The 12,103-nt window shown below is 40.4% G+C and overlaps 1 protein-coding gene across 1 annotated transcript in view; it reads right to left on the bottom strand.

The window, feature by feature from the left end:
* Positions 1-11,752, bottom strand: part of PPP2CB (protein phosphatase 2 catalytic subunit beta) — a 34,315-nt gene extending 22,563 nt beyond the window's left edge. Inside the window, exon 1 of the mRNA XM_044225431.1 lies at positions 11,613-11,752. Coding sequence (XP_044081366.1) covers positions 11,613-11,714 — 102 coding nt within the window. The 5' untranslated portion in view covers positions 11,715-11,752. The remainder of the gene's footprint in view (positions 1-11,612) is intronic.
* Between the last annotated feature and the right edge of the window lie 351 nt (positions 11,753-12,103).

Genomic DNA, 12,103 nt, shown 5'->3' with positions numbered 1-12,103 from the left:
TAGCAAAGTCCTGAGTATATCAGGGGCAAGCTTCCAAGAGTCCTCTCCCCTGGGTTGGGGTGGGGTGGGGGCGCCTCAGAGTACACTAAATGCCTTCAGCAATGAGTTCTGACCAGAGTGTGAAATGCTGTCCACCATGGAAAAGTCTACTCATTAGAGACTCAGTGCTCAGGAATTGTAATTGGGAGCGGGTAACATAGGTACTCTCTGCCTAGTATTTACCAGAGGAAAGCATGTGCTCAGCAGAAATCATACCGTTTGTGTAACAGTTTAGGCACATTGAGTCATTCTTAAGAGGGGATGGTGGGAACCTTCCCCAAATTCAAGTTTCCCAGACACTGTCCGAGGGCGACCTTGAAATGAGGCCTTTCTACAGATAGTGGTCCCAGGACTGCTATGTCAACTCTTTTCTGTACACCTTGTGATCCTATATGTAATGGCCACGAGTGATTTTTAATGTTACTTAGCACTGAAACTTTAATTATCTCTAGGATATAAGACCAAGTTTAAACCTGTTCAGTGAATGACTGTGGGGATGGTAAATGCATGGCCGGAGGTTGTTACTGTTGCACGCAATGCTGTATTATGTATCCATTCAAATTTGTTGCCTTCCTCATCCATTTAAGACATATTCTTTCTTGCTGCTATGAACCAAAGCTATCTTAGGAAGAGAACTGAGAAAACAACAATTTGGGAATGACATTCACATAAAATAGGATAAACGAACTATATTCCCTTCTACCCATGTTTTAGGAACGCAGAATATGTAAATGTACTAAGACTTCTTTTAACAGGTGACGTTCTATTTTTGTGCTGGTGCCTGTCGCCAGAGCCATAATAATGAAAAGCAACTGAATTTGGTTTTGGCGGAGTCAGTACGCAAATTTTCTTTCACCTCTATATATACATAAATAATCAGCTCTAAATATAAAGTATCTAAAATATTTTATAGGTAAAATATTTTTTAAAAAATAAAAAAATTATTATAGGTAAATTCATCTGAGGAAAGCCACAGAACAGACTGATCTGTGAAACAAGTAAGATTAAATGAAGTTAAAAAATCCTACAGACCTAAGTTAATATAAGTAGGGTGCCTTTCTTCCTATAGTTAAAGGTGCTTCCATAAATGACATTTGATCTTTTTTTAAATTTTTAAAATTCAAGTACAGTTAACACACACTGTATTAGTTTCACGTGTACAACAGAATGACTCCACAATTCTATACATCTGTGTTTAAGGTATTCGTAATCCCCTTTATCTATTTCATCCTGCCCTCACATCCCCCCAGCCCTTGAGTAACCACCACTTTGTTCTCTATATTTAAGAGTCTGGTTTTTCATCTCATTTTTTTCTTTGTTCATTTGTCTTGTTTTTGAAATTCCACTTATAAGTGAAATCATATGGTATTTGTTTTCTCTATTTCACTCAGCATTATACCTTCTAGGGCCATTCATGTTATTGCAAATGGCAAGATTTCTTTCTTTTTAATGGCTGAGTAATATCCCACTATTTATGTACCACATCTTCTTTATCCATTCATCTATAACTGGCCACTGCAGCTGCTTCCATTTTAATAATGCTACAATAAATAAAAGGGTGCACAGATCTTGTTTAATTTGTGTTTGTTTGTTTGTTTGTTTTTGGGTAAATACTCAGTGGTGAATTACTGGATCACATGATAACTCTATTCTTAATTTTTGAGGAAACTCAAAACTCACCACAGTTTTCCACACGGGTTGCATCAATTTACATTCTCACCAGTGGTGCACAAAGTTTCCTTATTCTCTACATACTTGCCAACACTTGCTATTTCTTGTGTTTTTGACTTTAGTCATACAGTGACAAGGTTCTTCCATACATAATAAATGGACCGCTGCCTTTTTTTTTTTTTTTAGTAAGGAAGCAAACCTTTCCTTTCAGTTCAGCAACAGTCAAGTGTCTGTGTGCAAAGCAATTTCAAGCCTGGAAACATACATAAGAGTATCATACTCTGTTGAAAGAAAAAAAAACGAGGTACATGCATGCACCTAAGTCAAAATCTATTACTCAGGGAAAAGTTTTAGAATGTTATACCAATGATCCCATTTTAATAAAAAGAATATACCAAAAATACACCGTTCCCAACACATGTTTTTTGCACATCAGGAACAAAGAGTGAAAAAACCATGTTTGTCTCTGTGGTAGGAGGGCTGTGGATGGGGAAGGTGGGTGCAATACTGAAGAACATTTGTGTTCTTGCCCCCACATTTATAAATGTTAAAATTTTTTTAAAAGTATATTACTGGGGCGCCTGGGTGGCTCAGTGGGTTGAGCCGCTGCCTTTGACTCGGGTCATGATCTCAGGGTCCTGGGATCGAGTCCCGCATCGGGCTCTCTGCTCAGCAGGGAGCCTGCTTCCTCCACTCTTTCTCTCTGACTGTCTCTCGGCCTACTTGTGATCTGTCTCTGTCAAATGAATAAATAAAAAAATCTTAAAAAAAAATTTTTTTTTAAAGATTTTATCTATTTATTTGATAGAAATCACAAGTAGGCAGAGAGGCAGGCAGAAAGAGAGAGAGGAGGAAGCAGGTTCCCTGCTGAGAGCCAATGCAGGGCTCAATCCCAGGACCCTGGGATCATGACCTGAGCCAAAGGCTTTAACCCACTGAGCCACCCAGGGGCCCCTAAAAGTACATTACTTTTGAAATCTGAAAAATTAATTTTAAACTTCAAAAAAAATCCAGATGGCAGTAACTTAATTATAAAAACAATCACAGAGCTATATCCATATAATGGAATTTTATTCAGCCATAAAAAGGAATGAAGTACTGATACATGCTACAAGATAGAAGAATCTTAACATTTTATGCCAAGTGAAAGAAGCCAGAGAAGAAAGACTATATATTGAGTGATTTCATTTATATAAAATGTCTAGAATAGCCAAATCTATAAAGAAAGCAGATTAGTGGTTGCCAAGGAACGAGGGAGGGGAGAATGGAGAGTGACTGCTAATAGGCAGAGTTTTCTTTCCCAGGGTGATGAAAATGTGTGAAATACTGTTGTAGCCCAATGGAGTTAAAACAAAATTATTTAGTGGATTTGAATCTTACCTAATCATTTCTCTTTAACATAGACAGTTCTCACTTTGTCGTAGTTTCCATATGCACAAATTTCAGTCACCAAGGTTTAGTTAAACTGGGCCCCCAACAACATGGTTCAAATTTAAGTCACCACAGTATATTTACTGTAATTTAAAAATTTGCTGACATACAAATCACTACATAAACAAGATGCAGCATCATGATCAAGAGCCAGTCAATTTTTTTTTAAAGATTTTACATATTTATTTGTCAGAGACACAGCAAGAAGGGAACACAAGCAGAGGGAGTGGAAGAGGGAGAAGCAGGCTTCCCGCCAAGCAGGGAGCCTGATGTGGGGCTCCATCCCAGGACCCCGGGATCGTGCCCTGGGCCGAAGGCAGACGCTTAACAATTCAGGCACCCCTGAAGTAATTTCTTTCAAAATCTTTTAGGGATGGGTCATAGCACATTTGTTATTAGTTTATACCCAGACAGCAAAGTGTTATAGCTGTGTTGCCCCGTTACCTTTTAGCAATAAACTCGTGACGTTTTACAAAAATGGATACTCAAAAGAGGGATTTGGTCAACAATGATGAAACTGCAGCAAAGAAATGGAAAAGTGGTAAAACTGGAAATGAAATTCAAATAACAAATATACAGAAGAAATGGCTGACTGTGGGATGTGGATACTGCTGCCCTTGGAGAGACTCTAGATACGCAGCCAGGAAATACAGAGACTAAGTGACATAAATAAATATGGAAATTTATTGACATAAACGAGGAAAGTGGTTGTAAGGAACAGAATGAACACATCCCAGAAGAAGTGACACTGGCAAAAATCTCAGTAAAGAAATTCTTAGAGACATCTTGCAACACTGAAAGCACAAAGGAGAAATCTGATGTTGGAAGCTGATCCAAACTTAAGAAAAAAGGTAAATCAGAAGCTTAGAATATTTCTCAAAGTAGCATTTCTCAAAATGCAGTCCGGAATTTCTAGATAACAAGACTTGTGATATCTTTAAAAATGTAGATTTCTGAACCTGCCAAGCCTTAATCAGTCTCTGGGATGGAATAAAGGAACCTGAACTTTTTCTTTTTAAAAGATTTTTATTTATTTATTTGACAGAGCTCACAAGTAGGCAGAGAGGCAGGCAGAGAGAGGCAGGAAGCAGGCTCCCCGCTGAGCAGAGAGCTCGATCCCAGGATCCTGAGACCATGACCTGAGCTGAAGGCAGAGGCTTTAACCCACTGAGCCACCCAGGCGCCCCAGCAACCTGAACTTTTTATTTCCTTTCCAAGTAATGTTTATGCACACACAAAGCTTAAGGAAAAGTTGGAACATTTTGACTACACAAAAATGCTAAAATATCCAGTAGAATTTTTTAAAGGAAAAGAGTATTTTAAACATTAAATGGCTAACTTTCTGCATTTTCAAAGAGTTTACAGAATCAAGAAAATGTTATGAAATTACAACAAAGAATACACAACTAATTAGCAGGAAAATATTCTCATATCCTACACACTATGATTCTGATAATTCTACCAAATATTTTCTTCATTTATTTTGGCATTATTTTTCACTTATTTATTAACTGTCTTGTCACCTAAAATTTGTTACAGAGTAAAAATTTGTGCAGTTAAGAACCTTGCCCACAGAGTGGTCTGGCATCTGCTCTTGCCTACTGGGAGGTGACTGCCAGGCCCCCAAAAGTCCTGCTTCATGTGAGTATCTTTGCCGGAGGGCTTTGACCACTGGACAGTCTAACAAGGTGATTTATGATGAGAGCTTTGTGACCCAGTGTCTGTTCCGACTCTGAAGGAACTAGAGACTGAAGGTATCAGGCCCTGCTGAACTCTGCCCTACATGTCTCTCCCCTTGGCTGATTTTAATTTGTTCTTTCCCTACAATCACGAGTGTAACAGCTTTCAGTGAGCTCTGTGTGGGCTTCCTGTGAATTACTGAACTTGGGAGAGCAGTTTTGAAACCCACTGAACATGCAATTGGTGTCACAACTGAGAGCAGTCCTGGGAACTGTGCCTTCTAATTCCTGCGATACCCTTTCAGATCACAAAAGTAAACATCTTTATGAGTAATTTGCAACACTTTCCCTGACCACTCTATTAAAAGAGCCTCCTAAGCTCAAGCCCATCACTCTCCCCTATTCTCTGCTTTTTCTTCCTACCAAGAATGACTGTCTGGCACTCTATTAAGTCTGTTTATCATCTGTCTCCTCTTCTGTTCACAGCTGAATTTCTGGCACTTTGAACAGCATCTGGCACACAGGAATACAACTAAAATTCGCTGAATTTATGGTGCAAAAACACAGTGACAGCATTTATTCGGTCACTCTTTTTTTCCCCTCATTTCCCACAGAACAAGTGCTTCTCTTGCTACCAAAGCAAAGGCAAGACCACACTGAGCCAATTCTCCTTATTCAGATAAATACCACATAAGAAATCTATCAAAGGTAGAAGAAACTTTGTAACTACTTTCCTCTCTATGAAATGGAAAGAGCAAAATTAAAGGATAGCCTACACACTATCTTGGTACATTAAAAAAAAAAAAATCACATGCTGGGGCGCCTGGGTGGCTCAGTGGGTTAAAGCCTCTGCCTTCGGCTTGGGTCATGATCCCAGAGTCCTGGCACTGAGCCCCACATCGGGCTCTCTGCTCCATAGGGAGCCTGCTTCCTCCTCTCTCTCTGCCGGCCTCTCTGCCTACTTGTGATCTCTGTCTGTCAAATAAATAAATAAAATCTTAAAAAAAAAATCACATGCTAAAAAGTCACTTCAAACAAAGTTTCACAGAAGACTGCATGAGTGAGGGGCGCCTGGGTGGCTCGGTTGAGCGTCCAACTCTTGGTTTCTGCTCTAGTCATGATCTTAGGATGGTGAGATCAAGCCCCACGTGGGGGTCCACAACCAGCAAGAAGTTTGAGAGTCTCTTTCTCCCTCTGCCCCCTGTACTCATGCTCTCTTTATTTCTAAATATAAAGAAATAAAATCTTTTTTTTTAAAAAAAGGCTGAATTGGTCAAGACAGTCTCACCTTCCCATCCCATTCTCAAAATAAGATGACTGTCCTTATATAAAACATTATTTAGCAGATCTTCAATGGAATATTGCACACTTCCATTGTACTATATCATAGTGCTATCATAGTACAAGTTAGTTATCTCAGCTCGCACCTCAAGATTACCGTTTAATTCTTTTGTGCAAAATTTATTTCAATCAAATGGCAGTATGCAAGGCACAATAACTGTCCCAGACTACAAGAGACAGCAAACCAATTCTAAGCTTGAGCTTCCCCATTTCCTAGCTTAATATGATTATTAAAGAAATTGAGATTTGAAAAGTAATGTTATAGAAAGTAGAGACAAGATTTAATCATTAGTAAAGGAATACTGCGAAAGAAAATATTTCTTTATGCAAGTTAAAGAACCAAGATCACGTTTACATTTAACTTACATTTACATGAGGAATTATTATAAGGAAATCAGTTCAAAATAACTCAAATTTCCTACTTAATCTAAAGTAAACTCAAATTCTCATACACAATAGATAATCCATTGACTATGATTTTATATGTCTATGATTTTAATGCCATACTTCTTAGACTAGGTTCCGTAAACAGATATAGTGTATATAGTCTAAAACACAGTGCTTGTTTTGGCCCTAATTTTATCTTCAAAGTCTGGTATTTGGTTTCCTTTTACCAAAGAAGGATTTCATTCAGTAGGTCTCTCACAGTATATATTCTGAAGAAAAGATGGTGAAGAAAAAATTTCCGCAGGTCTTCAAATTAGAAGACAAATGCTACCAAAAAACTACTCCATGTGGGGAAAAAAAAACCAGTATATAATGTAGACTCTAATTTTTATCTTCCTACAGATACTGTTTCACACATCATATATAAAGTTGAGAAATGAACTCATTTAATTTTAAAAGTCTGCTCTTGTCATTAACAGTTCATGCTAGTCTAGTTTGCTTCAGTTTCTTTACCTGTCTGCTAAGAGGCTGGCTTAGATATGCGTGGAAAACAATTGCTTCAGTCAGCAGAATTGGGTTTTAACCTCATATCCCATTGTAATCAGGTCATTTTGTGTTGCAGTAAGAAAGGAAGCAACTACTTTCTAAATAATGACATTTCAGACTCTGTCAGATCGACCACCAAAGCTCAAGGGAAATTAAAATGAGGTACTAGTTAGGCTTTCTGCCTGCTAAGACCCTAATTTTTAGCTACAACCTATCAAAGAAAACAGTAATCCAAGAGATTTTTCCTATACACAAAATCATTTTTACTAGAATCTAATCTTCATTAAGATGGTTTCAGGCATTCAGGAATTTAAGCAAGCTATTTCACATTAATGAGGTAACTAATATCCTAATGATCTTTCTATCTCAAGGCTGAAGCCACAATCCAGAAAACTATCCATTAGTCTTACATATTATTTATGTATTTATATTCCTACAAAAGCCTCAGAATTTTTCTAAGTAGGTACTTTATAATAATCAGACTAAAGATCTGCATGCACACAAACAGGGTAAATTTCCTATCTACTTAACAGTATCATTACCCAGGTTCTTCAGTAAAAATAAAGTTTATCAGGTAAAAGAACCTAAAAAGTTTCTCTTCCTGCAATGCTACCAAGAGTTAAATATAGTTCTAGTCACACAATGTCCTGAACAGCGCCAGACTGGCTCTCCAGGCACACTATCTTTTTAAAATTACTGTACACACTGCTGTTCCAGAAATGAATCACAGAAACAGTTTCTCCATACACATAAGTCAAATTTGCAATTAGCTTCAAAAGCAGGACTGCCTTAATTTTTTTTTTAAGATTTTATTTTATTTTCTTTTGACAGACAGAGATCACAAGTAAGCAGAGAGGCAGGCAGAGAGAGAGAGAGAAAGAGAGGGACAGACAGAGGAAGCAGGCTCCCTGCTGAGCAGAGAGCCCGATGTGGGGCTCGATGCCAGGACCCAGGATCATGACCTGAGCCGAAGGCAGAGGCTTTAACCCACTGAGGCACGCAGGCGCCCCAGGACTTAATTTAGGAGCTAGTTCTCTCAGAAGATGTGTCTTACTATTTTATGTTAACAATTTTTTTCTGCACAGAAATTAACCTCAAAGGACAGACCATCCATACCCATATTTTTTGTAGTTCTTCGCCATTTGGCATTAGGATGGATCTTAGTTTTGCCACTACCTTAAAATAGGGCTTTTATCAGTACCACTTTGGTCTCAATTTCAGCGGACTCCCTCAGTTTTTAAGCAACCCAATTTAGAACAGGAATTTAATTTTGAGGGGAAAAATCACCACCATATAATGGAACTTCCTATAGAGTAGTATTTTCAAGAGACTCCAAAAAATCATGTTATTAAAAACAACAAAAAAAAACACAACCAATCCAGTCACAAAGAATTAAACAAAAAGAGGATTTGTGTAACTAGGTTTAACATTTTATTTTTCTTTTACATTCTTTCTATATGCCTGCCATTCCTCATTCTCTGGAAAGAGAGAGGAAGCATTAAGGAGAGAAGGCAAAGAGTTTAAAGTTACTTCACAAAATCGCTACTAATCCTAGGACTTTGTGCTCCAGGTAACAGGGACCACGTGAAATACTGCAACTGTATTTTTCAGGGTTCTACAACCTCTATACATAAAACCTCTTTTGAAGTACATTCTCCATAGAGAAGTCATGTCAACACACCTATTTATTTTGCATCTTTTCCCAAAAGAAAATGAGATGACAGATTCAAAGCAAAATAAAATGGCTATTTTTATTTGGCTTTTCCTAAAATAGCTTATTGCTTAGGGGTACTTTACACAGGTATTATTTTAAAATTCACAAGCATCCTAGGCTAAGATAGGCAAATAATTACACTTGTCTTACAAAAAAGAAATCAGGTGCAAAGAGACTGGGTGAAGCCAGGGTTTGAATTCAGATAGCAGACGACCGAAGTTTAAAATATGTAAACGTTACACTTGTCAGGAAAAATAATGTTAGGGATAGGGATATAAAATGGAACCAAAGGCTAAAGTAGGAAGACAGACTATATCTGCCACCAAGAAATGCCACAGCAACTAGAAGACAGTTGTAAAACTAAGCTCTGCTCAAAAGGGTAGCGAGAAAGGAATACTACACTTCTCCATTCCACTGGCAACAAGCCGTGGAGGCCAACATAAATGACTGGGGATTTTTCACTTAAAAATTCATGTTTAGGAGCGCCTGGGTGGTCACTTGATTAAATATCTGACTTGCTATGGCTTAGGTCGTGATCTTGGGGTGGTGAGATGGAGCCCTGCATGGGGTTCTGCACTGAGTCTCCCCCACCCCAATCCCGTGCTCTCTCAAATAAATAAATCTTTTAAAAAATAAAAATAAAGGGACGCCTGGGTGGCTCAGTTGGTTGGACGACTGCCTTCGGCTCAGGGTGTGATCCTGGAGTCCCGGGATCGAGTCCCGCATCAGGCTCCCAGCTCCATGGGGAGTCTGCTTCGCTCTCTGACCTTCTCCTCGCTCGTGCTCTCTCTCACTGTCTCTCTCTCTCAAATAAATAAATAAAAATCTTAAAAAAATAAAAAAATAAAAATAAAATAAAATTCCATGTTTAGTAGATAAGTACATTTTTTTTTTTTAAGTGAGGAACATAACAAGCTTAAATACAGACCTTTAAGGTCCTAGTGATTGGTAGTGCACTTTATGTAAGAGCTGAAGTACAAATAATCTCTCCTGACAACTACAGAAAGCTTCCTCAAGATTTAAGTGTGACCGAGGGGCACCCGACTATCTCAGTCAGAGCCACCATCTCACTCTTGATCACAGGGTTATGAGTTTGAACCCCAAGTTAGGTGTAGAGATTAAATTAATAAAAAAATCCATAAAAACAAACAAAAAAAGTTTTAAGTATGACTGAGTAGCAGTACAATGTTCTTCTCTAGGAATGTATCTTAAAATTATTAGAGAGTCAAAGGGAAAAACTGATTCAACACCAACTTTGTCCGAAACTTCAAGTCTACATCTAACTTTCATAGCAGGGTTAACAGGTTCAACTAATTTCAAACCTAGGTACTTTAAAACTTAATGTTGACACTAGACCTTGAGAAAGCAATTTAAAATGTAAATTTTAAGACTCATGAAATTACAGGTTATCAAACAAGAAAACCGTCAACTTGAAGCTACAAGTAACGTTTGTTTCAGAAAGAAAAAAAAAAAAAACCACTATTGGCTTGGCAGTTCTATTTAAGAAATTTTCCCGTGTTAACAAAGTGTTATTTCATATATAAAGATCTTAGGTAACATTACACTTGTTAAAAACACTATCCTATCTTAATATTAGCTATTATTCCTCATCCCTAAATTGCATAATCTTAAAAGTGCCCTATTACTTCCTCCTCCAATGCATTTCTGAGGCATTCTGACTTCCAAACACAAACTACCAAGAAAGTCTTAAAAATACAAAGAAACCAAACCTTAAGAATAAATAACTTTGTTACTCTCTCATACAGCACCTCTCTACAAAAAAATGTGTGAAAATTATTTAGTCCAGATTATAAAAACTGTACGAGAAAAATTCTGGACTTGAAAGAGGAAGAGTGAAATAATTCGAGCGGTTAAGAAAACAATGGATACAGAATTCAGAAAGCAGATCACCCAATCGAGAACGTCTGTAAGCAGTTAACCACCTGCATACTGTATTACTCTTTCGTATAGAAAAGAACACAACCACCAAAACCCCAAAACACTTCCTATATAGTAGAAATAGAAAAAAACTTTCTGAAGCGAGCCATCCTGCACCAAAAACACGTACCCCAGTTATCATTTCAAGTAATCACTGTTATCAAACTTAAGACACACCGTCTCGTTTTCGACCATCAGCATATGCTTCCAAGAGTCAGTGCGAAGACTAGTTACCGTCGGTTTAAACCAAAGCCAACCTCTATTTAAAAACCAGTCTGCTATTACACCCACCTCTCTAAAAACAAACGCTTGACACATTCCAAGTTAGTGGCTTTTCAAGGGCCCGATCCACCTGAGGAAACATCTATTAACAAGTTCATTAACACTAACACCAGGTTAACTTTCGGTGCATCTTCAAATAAGAGACTGAATTGTATTAATTTGCCGGCATTCTAAAGCACCGAGATCGCCAGTCCTCGTGTGAAATGTTAGGGTCAGTAAGCCCCAGGAGAGCGTCGGTGACCCCAATAAAATCTAGGGCGTGGATTCCCGGCGCCAAGTCTCCCCTCCCATCCACACCGGTCCCTTGGGCCAGTGAAGTGAGCTTCCGGAGGGGGCCGCAGGGTGGGTCCGGAGGGGAGGCAGAGGGGCTCGGGGCGGCCAGCTCTCAAGTCCGGTCCTGGAATGGCCCGTCTCGCCGCCCAGGTGGGCGTCCCAGCACGGAGACACAGCCCCGCGGGGCCCGGGACCGGCTACGCCGGACTCAGAGCGGACAGGCCCGGGAGGGGAGGGGAGGGGCCGGGCCGGGCCGCCGGGGCCGCCCCCACCCGGCCTGGCGCTCCCGCATTTCTCCTCTTTTCTCTCACCTTTTCGCACAGCGTCCGCACTTGATTCTCGTTAAGCTGTTTACACTCGTTCAGCTGCTCGACCCACTGGTCCAGCTCCTTGGTGAACGCCTTGTCGTCCATGGCGGCCCGATCCCCTGGCCCGCCGCCTCCCTCCCCCCTCCCCGCCCCTTCCCACCCCCGCCCCGGGCGCCGCTCCCCTCTCCCGCCGCCGCCGCGGCCGCCAGCTCCCAGCGGGAGAGGAGGGAGCGGGGGAGCGCGGCTGCGGGCCCCTCGCCCCGCCCAAGGCCAGCAGGCAGCTCCCGGCGCGCGGCCTCGAGGAGACCCTCGCCCGCCCGGCTGCGCGCTCCGGGAGTGGGTAAAGGGCGCGGGGAGGTAGGCGGGACTGCGGCGCGGGACTTCGACGCAGCACCTGCCGGACGCTAACCACTCGCCGCCGCCACCTCCCGCCTACCGGCCTCTCCCGGCTCTCTCGCCCCTTCTCTCGCTCTTTCTCTCCCCTCCCTCTGGGT

This window comes from Neovison vison, chromosome 11 (genome assembly GCF_020171115.1).
Source record: "Neovison vison isolate M4711 chromosome 11, ASM_NN_V1, whole genome shotgun sequence".
In the NCBI taxonomy this organism is placed as follows: Eukaryota; Metazoa; Chordata; class Mammalia; order Carnivora; family Mustelidae; genus Neogale; species Neogale vison.
This window is presented reverse-complemented; position numbering and strand designations above follow the sequence as displayed.